General features: G+C 37.1%; 1 protein-coding gene across 2 annotated transcripts in view; it reads right to left on the reverse strand.

The window, feature by feature from the left end:
- Window positions 1–23656, reverse strand: part of Phex (phosphate regulating endopeptidase X-linked) — a 188755-nt gene that overhangs the window by 137486 nt on the left and 27613 nt on the right. For both annotated transcript variants that reach the window (XM_026401375.2, XM_026401376.2), the window contains exons 4-7: window positions 13928–14014; window positions 12694–12920; window positions 5012–5080; window positions 2655–2771 (exon numbers count right to left, since the gene is read on the reverse strand). In XM_026401375.2, the coding sequence (XP_026257160.1) occupies window positions 2655–2771; window positions 5012–5080; window positions 12694–12920; window positions 13928–14014 (500 nt within the window). The remainder of the gene's footprint in view (window positions 1–2654; window positions 2772–5011; window positions 5081–12693; window positions 12921–13927; window positions 14015–23656) is intronic.

A 23656-nucleotide genomic window follows, 5' to 3' on the forward strand; every position in this document is an offset into this window, starting at 1 on the left:
ATGGGGATTGAATCTGGGGCCTCATGCATGCTAGGTAAGCACTCTACCACTGAGCCATTTCCCCAGCTCCTAAATGCACACTTTCATGGATGCTTTACAAGGACTTATTTGGGCTTAACTGGGCTGCCCTGCCTCCCCAGCCTTAGAAGTTTCCCTAAGACAATGTATCCCACTAATGTTGAATGGATCTAGTAACCTGACGCATGGAGGAAGGAGGGGAGCATTTCTAATGGGCCAAAAGTACACACACCATGGATTTTTTCAAGGCAAAATCTTAGAGAGCTGAGTGGAAGACAGTTGCCCTGTCTGTTCTAAATGCCCCAGTGCCTTTAGCTTCTCCCCCTTTCCCCTCCATAGGGGAGACTGCATGTACCTTCCAGCTGTATGTTAATCATTGCCTCTTCCATCCATGCCTCCTCCTCCTGCCTCAACTCAGGCTCACAACCCCAGGTTGGAGCCCTCTGACCTCAGAGCTGAAAACAGCTCTATGCCAGCTATTCCCCTCCATATAATGGATTTGTCACTTAATTGAGCCTCTTGATAATTTCCAGTCTTGCCTCAGAGCAGCTGTTTTTATTTCCCTTCTTGGTCTAACTCCCTGGCCTTCCCTGTTTTTTTCAAAACTTCAATCTAAAGCAGTTCTCTGGGCCTCCTAATGTGCCTGAAAAAGGGAATCCTGACAACCTGCATACACAGCCTAGAGGCAAAGTTGTGGACTTCAAAATACCTGTGGCAGTATTCACAGTATATAGAGGTGACATGCAGGCATGATCTTTTGTATTGCAAGTAGGAGATGGGGAAAGAGGTAATGTGAACATCATCTCAGCAGGAAGGAAGCCCCATTCCCTCCTGACCTTCATTCTTTACCCCTACTCCATACTTCCACTTACTACTATTACCCTACCAAACATGAAACCAATAAACATTTGGACTTTTATTTGCATCAGGTTTTTTATCAAGATCCATTACAAAAGACCACAAACCCATATGCAAAGTTTCTTGGTACAAGTTTGTTTGTTTTCACAAAAGTTTCCCCACAAGCAGATATCACTATATTTGTTTTCTCTGAACCTGTGAACATACAGGGCTTTCATACTTTGGTTCTTCTAGAAACTGGTTATTTTATAAACAAAGAAAACCATTTAAGATTTCTCATTATTCTCCCATGAGTTTGTTTTCATGCTGTTTTGTCTCTAACCTGAGCCTGAAACCTGACATTAATTGGTAGATAGACTTCCCTGAGCCCAGATCTTGTATCAGACTTACCCGGTAAGAATGGTATGAAGAGGGAAGGGGGTATGGGGATAAGAATGATAGTAGAATCAATTGTACATTATTACCCTGTGTGCACACATAATTATATGACCAGTGTAACTCTACATCATGAATAACCAATAGAATAAGAAGTTATACTCCACTTATGTATGATGTGTAAAAATGCATTCTACTGTCATATATAACTAATTAGAACAAATTTTAAAATTCTTTAAAAAATGAAACTCAAGGACTGGGGTTGTGGCTTGGTGGTAGAGTGCTCTCCTAGCATGCACAAAGCACTGGGTTCAATCCTCAGCACCACATAAATGTAAAATAAAGATACTGTGTCCACCTAAAACTAAAAAATAAATATTAAAAAAATGAAAATCTTCACCTTTATTTCATATTCTAAATTTAATTCAAAATAGATCAGGACATAAATGTAAGAGCTAACATTCAAAATTTTCTAAGGGAAAATAAAGGAGAATGATCTTATTCAAAAAAAGCAGACTGGGGGCTGGGGTTGTAGCTCTGTGGTAGAGTGCTCGCCTCACATGTGGAAAGCACTGGGTCCGATTCTCAGCACCACATAAAAATAAAATAAAGGTATTGTGTCCATCTACAACTTAAAAAATATATTTAGAAAAAGAAGATTGGATTAAAAGTAACTTTCCAGAGTTGGGGGTTGACTCAATACTATGCATGAGGCCCTGGGTTCAATCCCCAGCATACTCACAAAAGAGTTATTAAACATTTATATTCTATAAAGGGTCACACAAAAGTTTGTCTAGGAAAATAGTCTGGTCTTTCTGCTGCTATTCTCTGGCCACAGCTGAGCAGCATACAGACATGAAATGTGGTTTTTTTTATCTTTATTTTATTTATTTATTTTTATGTGGTGCTGAGGATCAAACCCAGGGCCTCACACATGCTAGGCAAGTGCTCTACCACTGAGCCACAACCCCAGCCCTGAATGTGTTTTGTTTGGCTTGGTTTGATACCAGGGATTGAACTTAGGGGCATTCAACCACTGAGCCATATCCCCAGCCCTATTTTGTATTTTATTTAGAGATAGGGTCTCACTGAGTTGCTTAGGGCCTTGCTTTGAACTCACAATCCTCCTGTCTCAGCCTCCTGAGCTGCTAGAATTACAGGCATGCACCACCACTGGACCTGGCTGTTAAATGGGTTTAAACAGTGGAAAGAATGAAGAGCTCTTCTTCCTGCCATGGTTCTTCTCATACTTCCCAGAGGGGATGCTGTTAGTTCTACTTTGGACCCAAAGGGCAGTGACACAGAATGCTGTTACTTGATTGCAATTTTTATTTTCATTCAAGATATACTGACTTTAAAATAAGAAAAAGAACATGAATAAAGGATTTTCAATTAATACTCACCTCAGCTATCTTAATTTCTAATCTAAGCACTGACTTCATGTCATGCTCTGCTCGAGAGCTGTTAGCTCCTAAAAGCACAGCAGTGTCCACCATGAACCTATAAAGGGCATCCCGATACTGTAAGAGATAAAAAAGCAAGTGACCATGTCAATAGCCTACTAGAAGATATGTTTCAGAAAAGCAGGAAAAAAAGGTAGAAATAAGTGTCCTTCATTTTCATTCTGTGCTCAAAGTATGGTATAGGCATTATATAACACTAGCCACCCACCTACCACTTTGGGAGACAAAAAAAGTGATGGGTTTGTGAGACTATTTCCATAAAAGACAGAGATACTCGGTCATCAAGCATCAAGAGAACTAGGCTTCCCATAACTGGCTATATTATGGATACATGAAACATCTCCAAATAAGCCTAGAATAAAAAGTTAATGTTCAAGTGTCCTCTTTTCATGCAAGTGAAGCTTTAATAAAATAAAGGGAAATGACTGTTTCTAAAAGCAGGAGTCCTGATCCATAAACACTGATGGGAAGTGTGATTTATTCTCTTCCAGCTCAATTTATCCACCTTCATACTCAGAAATGAAAGATGACTGCAGTTATTAAGGCCCTGTGTCTTTTCACTTTTGTACAGTTTCCAACAAGTTCCCTGTGGCTCAGGGGGAAAAGATGGGAGAGAAGGGAGAAATGATGAGAGAAATCTAGCAAAGAGCAAATATGAAATTTCCTCCATAATGTACACCTGAACTCTGTAAGCTATTCTTCCTATGTGTATGATTTCAGGCCCTATACAGTGCTCAGCACATAGTGAGTCATTAATAAAACTGATCTGATCAGTAAGCAAGTTTTGCAAATAGTCTTAATAAGAAAGAATTTTTTTGCCATTCCCAATTCAATTCAGAAAAAAATTCAAACTACTCAATACATATGCAAGGTGACTTGCTAGGCAGTCTGTGGGAAAAGGCAATGCAGATGAAAAATTAATAATGCTTGAGTCTGGTTCTCAATGTGTGATCCAGTGAGGAAGATAAACATGTCATTACTAACCATAACATTAGTAGGACAAAATTAATTTCTTACTAAAGTTTCATGTTTGGAAACTCAAGAACTGGAGAAGGATTCTTACCTGAAAGATTGGGGATGGAGAATTTGAGGAAGACCTGTTTGAAGCAGTGAGGAGGACAAGTTGCTTTGGTTGAGGGAAAAACAAAAGTAGATGAGTCAGAAAGGAAAGGTGGGTTAGGATCAACCATGAAGAGGCCTTGAACTCCTTCAAAGAGCCTATTTTCAAAGCCAAGGCACTGTGGGAGCAATGCTATAAGAACAGAGCTTATCCAGTGGTGCTAAGAAATCAGTAGAAAGAAGGGAAGGAGGGACCAGTTAAAAGATTGCATGCTGTAGACAAGATAAGGGTAAACAAGAATCAGACCCAGGGCAATAAAGGTAGAAAAGAAGGGCCACGTAGCTAGAAGAGATATTTTGAAGGTGGAATTACTTGGATTTGACTTCTTGTTTATAGAAGGAAGAGATGAATTCAAGCCTCATTGCTGAGAACCTAGCAGAAACAGAGACGCTCACAAGTTGGTAAATATGCATTCTACTTTGTAAGAGGACGATTTGCTAATCTTCTTTAATGAATGTCTTCAGCCAGAAAGCTGCTTAGGGTCTTGGCTAGTTTCCTGCCCTCCAGAGCCTTCTCCAGACAGAGGTTAGTACTAGTAGAGATCCAAGAGATAAATGTCTGAAGCTCTTTAAGAAGTTTGATAAAGTTTCCAAAATGAATTAAAAGAGTCAGAAATGGACCAGCTCTTTCCAACCTCCAGGAAGCTATTAGGTTTCCCAGATAGGACAAAAAGTCTAACCTCACTGATACTTTCTGTTCTTATAGCCCTCTATTAATCTATGGCACCTGTTAAAACTGCAGATTCCCAGACTCCACCCCAACTCCACTAAATCAGATTCTCTAGGAATTGACACCTAATAAAAGCTTCTCAGGTGATTCTTAGTACAATATGAGAACTGTTGGTCTCCCAGGTATCTGTCCCCACACTTCACTTCTACAGTGCATACTGTGCACTTCTAAGGAATAAGTGCAAAACTTGTTTCTTGGTTATGTCATTGGCATGTGCTGTCTCCCTGGCAAGATCATGAGGGCACTGAGCAGGGGAATTTGTATACCCTGACACCCAGGCTTCTAGAAGACAGGGGTGGAATTTATCTGCCTGAACAAAAGGTGTTTGCCTCCTGTGTTTGAAAATAATGGTAAGGAATAGCAGTACTACTTATTTCTGATGAAGAAGCAAGAATCTTAGAACCCAAATGATGAATCTGACAGTAGCTTCACAGGGTTGAATACTTACTGATTTGGCTTCTGTACTGTTATCCAGGTAGTCTTCCCTCACAGCTAGGGAGAGTGTTGCTTGGTCTAGCTGTTAAAACAAAAACAGAAAGCATTCTGCTGGCACTGTAGATTCTATATACCATGTTACAAATAATCATGAGATCATCTCACTGCAGCCATATTTTGAGCTTGTGTCACCATTACAAAAGAAAATTCATTTTACTCAGAGCTACTTGAAAATAGGCACTTTGCAATGGCAGATCTTAAGTATCTGAGACCTGCCACTGCTTCCCTGATTCATGGTTTGTAATCCTTTTGAGTTTCTATCAACACTGAATAGCATCAAAGCAATTTGAATTAGAATAGATCTTAAAGATTATCTGCCCCCCCACACACACACACTTATTTGACAGGGGTGGGGAACAAAAGCCAGAGAATTGATATGACTTTCCCAAGGTAATATGATTGGGCACAGCTCAGTGTAAGTGTCTTCTGTTATCAGATCTATTATCTTCATTACTGCAGTAATTTGCAAATGCCAATGTGGATGGAGTTAACCAATCAGACCTTCTACTTCCCTACCTCTAAAATAATTTTTTCCTAAAGAAATCAAATAATAATTTTAAGAAATCTTTGCAAATTTTAGAATCTCTCTGCAACGTTAAGGATAGATGACAAAAATCCAATAGTCAAACAAGTAAATAAGTAGAATTATTATGATACATTATAATATAAACTCTTGAAATAAAACTTATAGCACCATAAATCCAGTCAAAACAAAGAACAGTCTTTTCAAAGTACATGCTATAAAAACTGGACATCTTTATGCAAAATAAAGTGGAACTATACCTCATACTTTGTACAAAAATTACCTGAAAATGTATCATGGATCTAAATGTAAATCCTAAAACTATAAAAATTCTAGAAGAAAAATAGAGGGAAAATTTTTGTGACCTTAAGACATAAGAATGAAATCATGATTACATAAAAGAAGTTAATAAATTAGAATTAATATTAAAAAGTTTTGCTCTGTGAAAGACAAGCCAGAGAATGGATAAATATTTTTAAATAATATGTATGTCAAATGATGTGTATTCATAGCATATAAAGGCTTCTCAAAACTCAATAATAAGAGAACAATCCATTTAATGTAGGCAAAAGATCTGAACATACTTCACCAAGGAAGATATGCAGATGGAAAATAGGCACATGAAAATATGTTCAACATCATTAGTCATTAGTAAAATGTAAATTAAACCCACAATAAAATACCACCACACCTCTTTTAGAATGTAAAATATACCTGATGAGTGTTGACTAGGATGTGAAAAAACTAGATCACTCATACATTGCTAGTGTGACTGCAAAGTTGCCCAGCTAACTTCAGAGGAAATCAGCTTGAGTGGAAAACAACTTGAGTTTCTTATAAAGTTAGACATACATTTACATATAACCCACCAATCCCACTCCTAGGTATTTACCTAAGAGTATTAAAACTTGTACCCCCAAACCTTTATGTAATTGTATTCTTAACCATCAAAAATTGGAAACAAACCAAATATCCTTCAACCTGTGAATGATTAACTATGATACACAATGAAATACTATCCAGCAATAACAAGGAATGGACTGCTGATATATGCAAAAACATGGGTACATTTGACTTACATTCTAAAAGAAAAAAGCAAAACTATAGGAGCAGAGAACAGAATGGAAGTCACCAGGATTTCAGGTTGGGGAAAGGAATTGAGTACAAAGGGACAACAGTAAGTAATTTGGGGGGTGATGGGATCACTCTATTTGTTGATTGTGGATGGTAGTTACAAGATTCTATGCACTGATCAAAATTTACATACATATACATCACAAAACTAGATTTAATTGTATATAAATTTAATTTTTAAAAAAGTTTCCAGACACTTCTCTAAATCCTATGGCTTGTTTTTCCTTGAATATCAGCAATTGACTAAAGACTAACTAAAATGGATCCCAACCACAATAAACAGTCCATATTTAAATCTGATTTTCACATTAAAAAGTTAAGCTGAATTAATAAGATATAAAACCTAAATAATTTAACTCAAAAATTAGTAGCATCTGAATAAAAACTAAATCCTACATGCCCATATCATTATTTTATGTAACTTTAAATTGTTCTGATCCATCTCCCTCTAGTTTCTTCTCTTCCTATAATCTCAAATATTTTACTCTCTTTTGAATACATGAAGTCTGAATAAGATTATAATTTTCCATAAAAACCTCCTTCACAAGAAACAAATTTTACAAAGGCCAAGCTAAGAATTAGTGATGTCATGGAAAATTCAAGGAAAAATATTGCTATTGGGTTGTTTCTTGGGGGGAGAGATGCTTTCAAAATATCCATTTTGTCTGTGTATTGCTAAAATCCTCAAATTATTTTTTTTGACCTTCTCTAATTGGCCTGAAACAACAAAGTCACAAGCCAGTCTGGCTTCTTCCTGCTGCAATTCCCAAAATACCACTGTTTCTTCCAAAAATTAAGTAAGACAGGATCATGAAACAAAATATTTTGATTAAGATGCTTTGGCCTTCAATTAAATTTGGACCACTTGGAAACTCTTGTGAGCTTCAGTCTCACAGGAAAAGAAACTGTAGATAATATCAAGAAAGCCAAAATTTCCTCTCATGAAATGAAGATAAACCCACTTATTTTAAAAGTTTAGATAATTTAAGTGAGGCTACCAGACCTTTTATAAACCCTTAGATTATTAGGGGTTCTAGGGGTCATTTTAAATACACCAACAGATTGAATAAGATCAGTCAACTAAATCTCATTAGAAACAAACTCTTGAGGCAAAAGACTTTCTCAAGAAGCCAACATCAGGACACTATATTATTTGAGGCTTTTAAAATCTTTATATTGATGACTAATCTGAATATTGCAAGCAGAAAATAAAACTGATACACTGCGCTAAAAATACAAATTTCCTCAAATAATAATAAACTTTGTGTTAGGAGACAGAATAATAATACAAAAACATCTAACAAATTATGATGCAGAAAAAGACAAAGAGATTAGAAAAAAATCTCATTTCCAACAGAGTCTCTCCTTCCCATCATGAATTTTCCTAAGCAAAAAAGAAAATGCAAGCCACTGAGTAAGAATGAATTTAATTTGTTGCTTTATACTAGAGCAACCCTGGCCTTCCAAATACTCTTTTGGGATCACACATAGATTTAAAAACATAGAAGTTTTTAAATCTTCTATTGTCCCTTGAATCCTTATTCTTGCTATTTCCTAGCATAAATTAAACCCAAACACATGTAGCAAAGTAACGTTTCAGGGCACTCAATTCTGATGTATCTTATATTTTTGTGTTTTCTTTCTCCCATTTAAGCCTGTAGCAAATTCTGTGCCATCTTGTCACAAGGGAGCTTTGCCAAGGGTCATTATATGGGCCAAACTGTACATCCTTGGGATGGGGAAATATCTGCCCATTGGAAGCAGTGTTTTTTTTTTTCTTCATCGAGAGGTACCACATGCTCACCTAACAAGACACTTATGGTAATATTCCTGCCCAGCAGGAGACATTTTTCTTATCCCTGTGGGTTTGTGATAATAGAGAAGCTAAGAACAGTGGGGAAAATAGAACTGGATGAAAAAAATAAGCCTAAATGCACTGAGGGAGGAGAGTTAGAAGTGCGAGAGATTTCCTCTAGAGCAGAAGGAGATTCTGTCAAGCTGAAAAAGAAGTCAGTGGTTCTTGGGAGCAGAGGGAACCAGTTGGTGTCCCCTAGAACATGGCAGTATCTGAGAGAGAAAAGAGGCCTAGGACCACAGAATCAGAGAAGCTCATCTAAAGGAGCTATTTGGGTTCCAGAGTAAATTTCTTCTCAAATCATCAATGACTGGAGGGTATCCCCATGTCCTAGAAGAAAGTTAAGAAATGGAGCAACTATGAGATGGTGAGGAGTGCCTAGACTGAGGTTCAGTTTTCCAGCCAAAAGTTGTGGTAGAAAGCTTCATGATCAGATTAGGCTGAAATTGCACAACCAGATTTGAGACATGACAGGCATGTCAAATACACAAATTCAGAAGAATCCTTTAATGGTCCTGGGTCATGTTTTAAGAGAAGGGAACCTTTTATCATGAGAGTCTCTTGTGGATTAATATCTATGGTGGGAACTTGAAAACTTCAAGTCATTTAAACTCACAGCAACAGTGCAAAGTAAATTCTAATTTAGCCTTCTTTACACTTTGGGAAAGGGAGACTCAGAAAAGTGAAGCAATTTGTACAAGGATATTCAGTGAGTAAATCGCAAAGTGAACTGAGACCCTCAATCTCCTCACCAGCAAAGCTTACTATTTCCACATACCCATGGTCTTCAATGTTCCACAAAACCTAAAAGGGGTTCAGTGGCTCCAAATGTTCATTTAATGAAATTTTGTTTTTTATAATTTTAGCCACTTTTAAAACTAATAAAAAGCAACACACAAATTCTACAATTTTGGCAGCCACAAATACATTGACTTTGTGGTCAGATTAATTGGGTTTCATTCACATCTCAGAATAAAGCTTCCTCTATCATCTCTAGACACAAGTTTGCACTTTCTGTAACTATATCATGGTTAGGAAGATTATAGATCCATTTTGTTTAGGGGAAGGTGGTTAATTCAGTTGGGTGAATATTCACTAATATAAAATGGCACAGAGACAGAACTAAAGCAAATGTGTGCTGTGTTCAAATGCCAAGCAATGCTCAAATACTTCAGTTTGGAACAAGCGGCCATATGGGCAAAGAAGAGCAATAATAATAAGTACACGAGTGCCTCCTTACATTTGGGAAGTATCTATTACTGAAAGTTTAGTGTTTCTAGGATCCCTGTAATTGAATATTAAGTATGCAAGGCAAGCTGTTAACATGTTCCTCAATTCCCCATATTTTCTGTAAGCTAGTACTGAAACAAGAGGCTTGATTAGATTCAAGTTCTTTTTTTTTTCTTTTCTTTCACTTTGGCACATCATTGGAGATGGGGTGCACTTCATACTGGTATCAAGAAGAACATAATATCTGGTTGTCCTATGTTTAACAATGATATTTGGGTTCAGGTGATATCAGTCTGATCTGTCATGAATGTCCCAAACTGTCACCTAATGGTTTTAGCAGCTATTGGTGATAGTTATCTGGACCTATTCTTTCATCAGGTCTTTTTTTAACTTTATTTATTTATTTTTATATGGTGCTGAGGATTGAACCCAGTGCCTCAAACATGCTAAGTGAGCACTCTACCACTGAGTCACAACTCCAGCCCATCATCAAGTTTTTTTTTATTAGTTGTTGATGAACCTTTATTTATTTTTATGTGGTGCTGAGAATCAAACCCAGTGCCTCACACATGCTAGGAAAGTGCTTTGCTTTACCACTGAGCCATGACCTCAGCCCAGGTTTTTTTTTTTTAATGGTAACTTTCTAATTCCATTATTTCTCCTGAATTCTTAAGCTGTGATTCTATTAAAAACAAGAACTTAGTTTTATCAGTTATTTGGTTACCCTGAAATCAGTGGAATCCAGAATGTGGAAAGGTCTATAGGTCAAATTATCTAGTTTCTTAAACAAATACACATGGTTTTTTAAAAATGAGGGGAACTGCTACAGATTAAAATAGACATATCAATCATATGATTCTTATTTGGAACCCAAATCAAAGACCAAATGGTTTTGATTTGGGTTTTTTTAAAGGACATTTGTGAGGGCTAGGGATGTAGCCCAGTGGTAGAGCATGTGCTATAGCATCTTTGAGGTCCTGGGTTTCATCCCCAGCACTGCAAAATAAAATAAAATGAAACAAAATGGACATGCTTGAGACAATCAGGAAGATTGACAATTATCTGTGTATTAGATACCAAATTATAAAATTATGATCACTTTTGTGGTTGTGATAAGAGTCTTTTCCATTAGATCAGTACTGAAGTATTTATAATGCAATGATGTTATATTTTGAATTTTCTATAAAATGTTCCATTCCCTCTCCCCCAAAAAGAAGAGGCTTAGAAAAGAATAGCAGAAAGGTGAGGGTATTGAAGCTGGGTTAATAGGTACATGGGAGTATGTTTTTCTTTTCTTTTTATTTCTGTGCATATTACTTTCCATAATAAGTCTTTAAAGAAATTAATTCAGTTATTTGATTAGATCTAGATATCACTGTAAAGAAAACAGTTACCATTTGCAATGATTTATCTATGCGTTATTCAACATCTTCTGTTAATCAACAGAGCGTATCAACTTAAGTTTCAATGACATACTCTGGTTCACTTCATAATACTGCTGAATGTATTTGGAGAAATATCATATTCTGTAATTAAGGATGATAGTCTTAAAACATAGTTTTAAAAACTGAGAAACCTATAACCATGGAACAAAGGTCACTTGGGTCACCACTATCATTGTATCTTATGTAGCACATCTTATCCTGATGGCATTAGAAGATACCTCAATACTATGCTATCATTCCATCACCCAACATAGAAACACAGCTGTTTCTGGAACTAAGAACTTCCTTCTGAGTAGGTTTGGAATTCTTTCAATGACCAAAGATTTGTATTGAAACTCAGTGTCTAAAATGGAGATCAGAAAGCTATAGGCTTTGGGCTAGCCCTCCACACAGCCAGGTACAATGGCAGAGATATATAGTTATGACAGAGTATAGATGGCGGGAAAAGCCTAAAATATGTACTCTCTGTCCCTTTACAGAAAAAAAAAAAAGAAGTCCACTCTGATCTAACTCAAAAAATAGACTCCAGGATTTGGACTTTGGAAAGCTGAATTATATTGGATGATGGTAATATATTCTAATGGATTTATACTTCTATGATTTGACTATTATCATACCATTAATATTTTCTGGTTTAACAAAGGACAGAATTCAGGGGTGAAATCAGTGGTTCAATAACATCATCATTATTAGCCAAAGTAACTGTGGAAGTAAAAGTTAAAAACCCAACAAGATCAAAGCACAAAACAATTTGAAAATATTACTTGAATTTTTACAAAACTCTTTCATTGTTGAATCTTCTGTTGTTGCTACTTTTCTGACAGCCTCCTGATTTTATCAATATGATGTGCCTTAGGGCCTGTCCACCTGGCCCACTCCCTTATGGAAGAGATGCTCACTCTTCCAACCAAAAAGAAAAAATGTGACCAGGTACTTAGAACAAGTTCTGCTTGATCTTTTGAAAGGAAGGAGGAGAAGTTCAAATTGAACTAGACAATGAGAAAGTAGGTATATAGGCATGAAACATTAGGAAAAGGGGGAACAAGGAATCATAGCATGTGTTCTATGTCAGGGGAATGAAGAAGTGAGAGAAAGGACAGAATTCAGAAAGTCTTTCATGACAGTAGGAGACCGACAACCCTCTTCCCACTGGAATTTAGAAGCCCCACTCAGATATCTGGAGCAGATATCTGAGGGTCAGATCACAGAACACTTAAACTCACAGGCTTCCTGAAAAGTTGACAAAAGTTGTCTGCTAATGATTTATATTCTGAAAATCTTGTGGGATCTAATATAGATCTAATTATCTACATTCTGCAAATCTACATTCTAATGTTCAACAGAATTTTTACTTCATCATTTCACTAAGGCGGCATGAATTTCTTTCCCTAGGAAGGCAGCCTAAAAAGCTAATCTTGGAGCGAACAAAGAATCCTTCCTGGCTATACCTTCAAAATGTGTTCATTGGATGCCTTGTCATCAGGGGACACATACAAACGGATGAACACAGAATTGCTGTATTGACCACGAAATGTTGCAAGCGTTTGCAGAAGACTGAATTTTCTCTCTGACCAAACTCCTTCAGGACCGATATTAGCTTCAAGTACAGGCCAGCGGAAAGGTGAATGCCGCAGAATGTGGAGCAGTGGCTTGGCATCTGCTTTTTCGATGGCTTCTGAAAGGGATCAGAAATTAAGGGAGAGTTAGAATTGCAAGCTGGATTACCAAACTAGAATGCAAATATATCTTCTCAAGAAAAAGTGCCCATACTTGAAAATTCAGTTGTTAGGGAGAGAGAAAGAGAGGTATCCTGGATTGAGATTAACCTAGATACAGCACTCTAACTCACACTTTAATGTGACTGTCTAAATATGGTATTACTCCAGAAAGCTGATGGATGAACCTGTTGGATATTCTCTACAATAGAATATGGGTTTGCTACATTGATCCTGGTTAGACTTATAGTACTTGGTGGTACTAATGCACAATCCTAGTTTTAAAGGAAACTGATCAATAAAACCAATCACTGTGCAATAAAGTGAACTAATGCTCCAGACCCTTGATTTTCTGCCTTCTCCCAGTTTGCCAAATGATACCCCAGATCCTAGATCAGTTAACATATTTTCTAGAAGCACTGGCTCATTCCTGCAACAGCCTTGAGAAAGCAGATCCGGTAAAATGGGTATCATGTCTTCCAATCTAGTCATATCCAAGATATTGAAAGACAGGTCTGAGGCACACAACAGTGATGCTGGTTAAGCTAACAAAGAAGTCTGTCACACCTGGGAATCTGGATTTCTCTCTTTCCCAACATGTCCTATGAAATATACCAATTCTTCCAAGTATACTTTCTCAGAGCCTCTTTCTCAGACCAGAACTAGCCTGGCTTCTGGATGCTGGTTTTTGTGGGGTTTGCCCTACTGCCCTGCCCAAGTTTTTCATAGAGTAACTGATGCCCGAATAATCCAAGTCATCAAAATAAGATGATTTTCCATCAAGCCAGCCACAGAGATTAACTAAGAAAGACTAGTCAAAATCCAGTCTGAAAATTGCTCCTTTCCTCAAATGATACCTTGAAACATTAATAGAATTTTTGTTCTTTTTCCATAAACAATATCTTTAAACTTCAATATAATTCTAAAGGATAAGGGTGGTAAATGGTTTATTTATTTTATTACTCACTCTCATTCATGCAGGATGAATAAAGGATTTTGGCTTTCTGTACGGCCTCAGAGTCACGCCTTCTACTGATTGATTTCTCCAACAGTGCTGGGAAGGTTAAGAGAGGATTCATTAGTATCCACCCACACAAAGTGCCAAGTTGGAGGTCATTAGACAATAACAGTCCTAGTCTCCAGAAAATTAAATGTACATACAGACAACTCTGAAAAATATAGATCTATAAAAGACATACAGACAGAAAAACCGATTCCAAATTGCTTGAGGTTCAAATAAAAACAATTTAACATTTTCTTCTCCCAGGCTGTCCTAACTCAAAAGAAACCAAAAGTTCAATTTCCAACTGAGACTGGATCTTCTGCAGGGGTTAATTTCTTCTGCCACTACACAAAAGGAAACATAATTCATTTATTCAAGAACCCAAAATAACTGAATTTGGTCTCTTGTTTCTGTACCAAGTAATAGTCTCAACGGAGGCAATTTCATCAGGGTCAGATTTCTTAAGATTTCTTCACAGTTTAGCCTCTCAGGGAGGTCACCTGGAAAAAATTTCCCATTAGAAGTTTTATTCAATGTTGCATAAACATGCTGTGGACATGGAAGAAGTTATTTAGACAGGAAATGGAGAGGCAAGATTGGCAAGCTTACCCAAATTGCCTGAAAACTTGCCTATTTACACATGCAAAGTCTTGGCCATTTAAATGAGGCCATGTGTATAAAATGGCTGCCAAGCCCACCTGGAAAATGATTTTCTATTTATAAGATCACTAATAATACTGTTACATGAATCTGGGAAATGACAGTTGTCACTGTTGCATTAAATAAGGAAAGAGGAAAGCCAGGACTCAATGAAAACAAACCTTTGCAAAAAAAAGAGCACCTCAAACTTGCTTGAGCATATCAATTTTTCAACATGACACCAAGCTGAAAAAATCCCGATGGAGACTGAAGCACTGTGGCACTGCCTATTCCAACTATGTCGAACTGCTGTTGTCAAGGCATTTGGGGAAACAACCTAACAGCCTCCAAAATCACAGTACAACAGATGTTCCTACAGTTCTCTGAATAGCTTCAAGACACAATGTACAATCCTAATCATATTAATAAATAATTACATATTCCCTGAAGAGGTATCTATTTCTAAACTAGAACTTCAAACTACATCTCAAAAAAATGCAATCCACAGCTTCTGTCCAGTTTTTTTAATAAGCACCTGAATGTAAAACAAGTCCACATAACTAAATAGATTCCAGCAAGATAAATTAAGTTAGGTTAGATGTGGGCATTTTCAATTATTTCAGCTTGTTTGGTGTTTCTTTCTCATGTATTGTCATAGCAATAAAAGATAAAGCCCCAAAGATAAAGAAAGGACTTTTTTAAGTAAACAAAAAGCTCTAAAATCATATCCACATATATTCCCATTCAAATCAGATCATGAGCCTTTCCACCATATTGCTTACACAAACATTACCATCATTAGACTATTGTGGAGACACATTCAGAAATAAGTGGTCCAAGGGGCTGAGGTTGTGGCTTAGTGATAGAGTGCTTTCCTAGCACACATGAGGCACTGGGTTCGATCCTCAGCACCACATAAAAATGAAATAAAGACATTGAGTCCACCTACAACTAAAAAATAAAGAAATAAGTGGTCCAAATTTCATTTAGGGTTGCAATCATTTTCTGATGGTATAAACATTCCATAGGCTACAAACATGAGTGTGCTAGGGACCAAAATCAAATCACAGGAAAAAAAAGAACTAAAATTATTAAATATTTACCTGAGTATGCTCTCAAGGCATGCCATGTATCACAAGAAGAGAAAAAGAGGACACACATAAGCTAAGCAGGGCAATCCCCAAATCCTAACCATGCACAAATACAAATAATTAATGCATGTCAAAATTCTGGTTTCCATAACAGAATTTGGCTTTTAAAACGAATCCAGCCATCACAGTTTCCTTGTAATACTCCTTTCCTTCCCTTCTCCTTTCTTTCTCTCTGTATCCAAACAGGCAGGGGAACATTGATATGCAGACAGTGATGTGGCAATCAGTTGGCAGCATTCATTTTATATATCTCTGAATATGAATTAGTGGTAAGAGGAATAAAATCTAGCCTGGAGAGTTGTTTAATAAGCAGAAAACAAAGCCTGCCTATCATAGGCAATTACTTGAGTAATTAAAAAGTCCCTAAAGTGTTGAGAAGGGCTCATGGGTCACCCATATAGGGGAATTTCCAACCTAGCCTGTGTTGTTTCATGGAGGATCTCTCAACATCCCTCCCCCAGTCCTTACCATATTACAACAGAAAAGGAATGGTTGGAGAAGTCCTTCTGAACATCAAATTTGAATATCACATATATTATTTTTCTTTTCCTCATTATGCTCTATCAAATAAAATTTGTCTCAAAAATATAAGGCAGCATAATAGACATGCCAAGAGGATTAGCTTTCAAATCATATAGACTTAAGTTCCAGTTACAGCTGGAAAATGAGTAAGGTCTTTTATCTCCCTAAGCCTAGATTTCTTCATATGTAAATTTATATAGTAGAATGTACCTACAGGTTTTGGTGAGGATTTTAAAGATTTAATGCACAGGAAGACATCTTAAAATAAGTGGTAGTTTAGACAGGATTATGGGCCAAGTTAATGACACACAAAATTAGAAAGTAATCAAGCTTGTTTCTAGTATTTCCTCCTTAACTATGTCTCTTTTTCTCCTTCCTACTCAGGATATTGGTGGCCAAAGACCTTACATGAGCTCAAGGTGCTGCCACTCTGTGTACAGAAGGACATTTGTATTGTGAAACCTTTTCCCATTCTATTAGAACTAATTTTCTTATGGTATCTTGTGAGGGACTGACACTTTTTCTTTTAATGTAGTTCAACTTGTCCATTTTTTGCCCTCATAGTTGCTATATTTTGTGTCCTGTTTTAAAAATCTTTGCTCATCCCAAAGTCATGAAGATAGTTTTCATTTTAGATCTACAGTCTATCTGGTATTTCTTTTTGCACATAATATAAACAGCCCTGCCTTTGTAACACACACCTGTCCTCATAGGGAATGAAGCATGTGAGAATTTTTTTAAAAAATTTTAGTTATACATGAATACAATATCTTTATTTTGTTTTTTATTATTTGTTTTTATGTGGTGCTGAGGATCAAACCCAGTGTCTCACATGTGCAACGAAAGCACTCTGCCACTGAGCCACAAACCCAGCACAGCATGTGAGAATTTTAATAAAGAATATATTTTTCATCATTACATATCAAATAATATCATAAAAAATATTCTGATGTGAAAAACTGGCATTAACAATGGCTACTCTCTATTCAACAGATTATATCTTTGAGCAGAGGCTGGGTCACATTCCTCTTTAAAGAACCAAGGCCTAGAGCTTGGCATGGCTGGTATACAGTAAATGTTTGCTAAGATGAATTCCTGACAAGGAAAGTCAGAGACAGAATTTTTCACCCAACTAAAAAGAAACTATGAGAAGCCAGACTGACTACTTAAATATTTCATCTTACGATCAGTATTATCCTTAACATGCTAACATTCTAACTTCCTTTTTTCACATTCCAATCTCTGCCTCATGCAATGATATCCAAGACTTCATCTGTTTTTATGAACACCAGTTCTTAGAATACCCAAGTTTAATTTTACCAATTGTCTCATTTGAATCACTCATTCCCAATGCCCTGCTCTTCTCTACTGAGGTTGGGGGATACTTGGCATTCTACTTCCTTTACCCTCAGCAGTCAAGAGAAAATCATCAGTCCTACTCCCTCAAATCACTCTTCCTACTAAAAAAGGGCATTTATGGAGCACTCTAGAAGATTAAAAGAAAATTCCAAAGGAAGGCTCAGATTCCTGAGGACTTTATAGTGTCCTGGTTTGTCATGAGTTCAGTAACAGTCATGTGCATGCAGCTCAGGTCAGTCATTTGATGTTTCTGCAATGTGTAGGACCTGCCTATTTTTATTTATTTTTTAATTCCACATGTACAAAGTTTTAGGATATGAGCAAAATTCTACCAAGAAACTTGGGGTTATGCTAATAATGTGAATGAGGTAGCTTGATCACACAGAAAATCTTACAAAGCTTCCTCTTTTGTGTTCTTTCTCCTGGTCCTGCAATATTTCTTTACCTGCTCTGAAGGGAATCCTCTGGCTGTTTGCTAAGAGACCAGTGAATGCTAGAGCTGTTTGCTCAATTTTTGCTGAATGAAAACAGCAACTGCATTTAACCTTCATATCAATATCACCAAAGTAAATTCTCAATTCCATATAAATTATGCCAAGTCTTCTCCTTTGGAAATTAAAGGGAGTACCCTCTTAATTCTTGTGAAATAAACAACATGGGAACTCAAAACTTTAGAAAACAAAATCTATATTTTAAGCTTCCATACCTATATAATGAACAGAATGTTCTCTAGACCTATATATTTTTGAAAGCTTATCATAGCATGGCCTGCTTTCTCCTTTGGTGGTACTTAAAAACCACCTTTGGATGGTCCATGGTTGAATGTCACCTCTAATCTTACTATTTTTAGTCTTTGTTGATTTTCTAGGCTACAGACTTCAATTTGGATTCCAGGCTCCAGGGTTTATTTACCGTACTAAAAATTTTCATTTTTCTAACTCACACTGCATGGGTATTAAACCCTTATGCAGTTAAATCTGGAGACTGTAAATCAGCTTGCAAAGCCCGTTGTTATTCCCATTAAAAAATAAAATTCAAGTTAACTAAGTCATGGTCTGTGAATCCCATAACCCTCATATTTTTCCACAAATTGTGTGACACTCAGCTTTACAGTTCTCAGCCCACAGCCAGTCAAGCATGGGATTAACTGAGTCTGTTTGACATACTGAAAAGACAATAAGAGCTGATATTTCTCATTCTTCTAGAAAACTCCCACCTAACTACAGGGAGAGAAACTGTCAAAATTATTTTCTATGTCCATTTTTTATGATCATCTTATAAATGATAATTATTGGTTAGCCTCAGCTTAAGAAAGAGGGCAGAGATGATATTCAAGGAATTAAAAACCTCTAACTCATCAATCTAAATCATGGGTTACCAAATAACATAAAAATATCCTCCTTTTAACACAGAAGACCTCTTGTCCATAATAAAATCAATTTTATAAAACTGCCAGATACTACAAAACTCTAATGGTAAGTAACTCTTTTATTATGTTCACTTATAAGTGAATTAATTTATAAGGATTACACTTATCAAGGTTATACTTTAAATTTTAGCAATGCTCTTTGATAGCACAGCATTACAGTTAATCTTCTAATATGATATTTTTAACTCAGAAAAATAGCTTTCCTATTTAGATAATCTGTATTGTAAGAGATATTTCAATATAAAGCCTATGCCTAAATTTAAGTAATTAAAATCCATCTTCAGTTTTTTTCTGTAGTAAAAAATCGAGCCATCTTTTCTTCTTGCCTCCTATTTCAACCATCTTAACATTACAAGGCAAAAGCCACATCTGGTTTATACTCCTTGCAATGGTTTTTCCTGAGCAATCCTGATATATCCAAGGACCCAGTCATGATAACATTCATATATTAAGCATTTGCTCTGTGCCAGGCACATTGTATATGACCTCACTTATAACCCTTATAACCCTAAGAGGTGCATATTGTTAATCCCCCTCTATAGGTAAAAGCAAAACTGCAAAAACTTATCCAAGGAAACTCAGCTGGTAAGAGTTAGAGCCTGGATCTGTACCCAGATCTCTGACTCCTGCTCATTTAACCCTCAGATACCCAGTAAAATTCCTTTCCTGTGAAAGAACAAGGTTCCTAGAATCTAAACCAGAGGGAAGAATTCCTCATGGAATTTCCCAATAGATCCCTCAACTCTAACTGGAAAAAGGAAGGCCCTCCCTGGTTATTCAAGTCTTGTTTTTGTAGCAATGGAATGACTTTGTACCAAGCCATCTATCCTCTTTGCCTTGTCATCCTATGACCAGAGACAGACTCCTGAGGCATCTAGTCAGAGGTGGGAAGCTTGGTGAGGTTGGAGCTTTAGCTTCAAAGTTAGTTGGTTCACAAGGCTTTACTTCACATTATATTCTAGTCTAAGTCAATGGTTACCAAACTTTTAGGCATCAGAATCATCAGGAGAGTTTGTTAAAGCTTAGATGGCTGGGTCTTTCCTGCACAGTGTCTGATTTGGTCAATTTGGGGTAGGATCCTGGATTTTGCATTTCTAATAAATTCCCAGGTAACACTAATGCTGCAGGCCCAGGGAACACACTTTGAGAACCACTACTTGAAACCATAAGCATTCACCAGTCTTTTATTGTTTGGCTAGAATTTCAAGAAATAGTACTAGCCTAGCTTCCCTCTTCCACTAAGCCTACCCCACCCCAAATCAAGTAAGGAGCTTTTGGCCTTTCTTTGTTCATTTCCTCACCCTATAGCTCCACTTAAATTAAGTATCAACATTCTTTATTCAGGGCTCGAAATAATTCATTTTATTTTGGAGACACTTTCCTTGCATTGTCCCATTTGGGTCTAAGTGACTTTCTCAGTTCTGCCAACTCAGTTTTTAAAAGTTACTTTCTTAAAAGGGAAATGCAATAGGGGTAAGGGTTGATTATCTGGTTCAAGGAGGCAGGGGAGTCTGCACTATGCCAGGAAGACTTTCAAAGTGAAAAAGAAAAAAATAACACAGGGCATCTATTTTCAATTCCAGCTTATGCCACACCCTAAAAGGAGGAAGAATGGGATAAACATTGCATCCCTGAAATCCTAAAAAATCTGAGCTCCAGACTTCTTCATTCCTCCCTCATCTATGAAAACAGCATCAAAACACTGTAAACATAGGTTTAAAAAGCCACTTCCCAACTAACCCCTGTTTTCACTCCCACCTTCTATGAGGAGGTGAGAGATGCAGGGGTTCTATTCTTGGCTGTTCAAACCACATTGTGTGGTCAAGGGAGATTGTCCCTCTAGAATTAGATTTCTGACAGTAGGGGATTAGGGGCGAGGATCTTTGCTTTTCTACCCAGATCCTCTCCCCTCAAAGAAAGGAAGCAATAGAACCTGTGACAGACAGTAAACCCAAAGGGGCAAAGGGCTGGGAGGACAAGAACTAACTAACCAGTCTGCCAGCTACAGCCATGGCTTGCCTGACAGACTCTGCTCTATGACTAGATGTGCATGAATTTCCTAAGTTCAGAGAAACAAGGAGCAACAGAAAAGAGACAATGACCCTTCCTGCTGACCTAAGGAGAAAACAGAGAAAAGGATAATTAATAATGCTTTGGAGTTTTTTGCCACAAGAAACACAAATTCTACCTATGTTTGGATGCCAAGGCAGAAAACAAATGGGCATGATGGGGCCTGTTGAACTGGTCTGCAATACATCAACTACCACCTCCAAGCCATTCTCCACAGGCAGCCAGCATGCTCTGGCAAAATGCATCACTTATCATGTCCCTTGACATGACATTTACAAATGGCTTCCCATTGCCCTAGGATAGAGTTTAAAATCTTTACACAGCCTACAAGACCTGTGTGCTGTGACTACTGCCCCGCTCTTCAGTTTTGTGTTTTGACCTTCTTCCCTTCCAACTAGGAGCTCCAATCACACTGGGCTTCTTGGGTTTCCTCAAAGGCACCAGGTGGACAGGGCCTTGGCTCCTGTAGCTCTTTCCGCCTGGGTTAAAATTGGAGACATCTGAATAGGAGACCCATAATCTGTGGGGGACAAATTATATGGCTGGATTGGTTTGGGCAAGTCACATCATTTCCTTGACCTTCACTTCCTCAGATGTAGGGCAAAGACAGAAATAAACACGGATGGTTGCCGATGTCACAGAGTTAGACTGAAGAACGATGGTGGAAACAAATGATTCTCTAAAGGAATAAAATTAGTATCAAGAAATGCTCGGGGGCGGGGGCTGGGGTTGTGGTAGAGCACTTGGGTCAGTGGTAGAGCACTTGCCTAGCATGTGTGAGGCACGGGGTTCAATTCTCAGAACCACATAAAAAGAAATAAATAAAATAAAGGTTCATTAACATCTAAAAAATTAAAAAAAGAAATGCTTGGGTCTTGGGGAAGTGAATTTTTGAATTCAGAATAAAGCAGCAGGGATCAAAAGCAGTTCAATTTGGAACTTAATCTAAACAGCCACTATAGGAAGTCTCTGTTTAGCAAGAAAACTTGTGAGTAGATTTGCACATGTTTCACAAATATCAGATCCCACACCTATCATAACTGCTCATGAATATAAAATTCCCTTCTCATTTTATAAGTTAAAAAGTCCATGAATGTTTTAAAAGTACTCCCCACTGTGCAAATATCAACACCAATGAGATTTTCCAAACAAACGTATCTTATTTGTGACAAGCTATTATCCAACCAGCATATAATTAATTTTCCTGTTATGGGTAGTGCCTTTTTACAATGTTCTCTTGACACTTTAAAGCAAATAGTCCATCATTACTAATTCATTAAGCATTCACATAGATACTATTAATCACGATGAACTAATGTGGTATTAATGAGTGGGTTATTAATCTGCAATTACAAGCAGATTTCCTAGTAAATTCAAGTTTCCCAAGTTTTTTGAGGAGGAAAGCAAAGAAAAATGAAATGAACAAATCTTTCAGAAAACAAATTAAGGAGAAGAAATTCCTTTCATGTATTACAAGATGAAAATTATTCTTTTCTTTTTTTCATCCTAAGAAATTTTTCTATTCCCCTAATACAATGATATTTGCAACACATAGGTTTTCATCAAAATGATATGATGGAAGAAAAAACTAAAATATCTGCACCTCAGAAAGGTAATGAATTTCTTCCACAACATACTGTGTCCTTAGATGTACAAAAGCTCAGCTACTCAAAATGCATTCTCCAGACTAGCAGACTGCAACCTTTCTAAACCTGCAGTCCCTCAAGTCCCTTCTCACACCTATTGCATCAGGACCTACATGTAAACAAGATTCCCAGGTGATTCATGTGAACATTCAAGGTTGACATGACCCAGACAAAAGCAGTTTTGTGGCTGGAGTGAATAGAAGAAGAAAGTTGGGAGTGTTACTTTTATACCATCCTATACTAAATCCAAAGTATGTGAGGTGAGAGCATCAGGTAAGTCTCAGTCAAATTGTTTAAAGTCCATAAGCATGGTAGAGATGACAAGCATTTGGGGACTATATGAAATATATTGCATATACCATATTTCATCAATTCTGAGATGAACATTTTTCACATCTTAAGTTCTCTAAAGTTGGAATCCATCTTAAAACCTTCATAGGGCACAGGGACAATGTATTTGCCACTACCCACCTATGGCACAAACTTGATAATAGCCATGCTTAGAGTCAGCACTTCAAATGAGTTGGGTACAGAGTGGGTAAACTGTGGCCCACTTCTCAGTATATATCCAAAGGATTTAAAATCGGCATACTACAATGACACAGCCATATCAATATTTATAGCAGCTTAATTCGCAATAGCTAAGTTATGCAGCCAACCTAGGTGCCCTTCAACAGATGAATGGATAAAGAAAATGTGGTACATATTCACAATGGAGTATTAGTCAGCCATAAAGGACAATGACTTTTTGACACTTGCAAGTAAGTGGATAGATCTGGAGACTACCATGCTAAGTGAAATAAGTGAATCTCCAAAAAAAAAGAAAAAGGTTGAAGCTTTCTCTGATATGTAAAAGCTAACTCACAATAAGGAGGGC

Source organism: Urocitellus parryii, chromosome X (assembly GCF_045843805.1).
Source record: "Urocitellus parryii isolate mUroPar1 chromosome X, mUroPar1.hap1, whole genome shotgun sequence".
NCBI classification, from domain to species: Eukaryota; Metazoa; Chordata; class Mammalia; order Rodentia; family Sciuridae; genus Urocitellus; species Urocitellus parryii.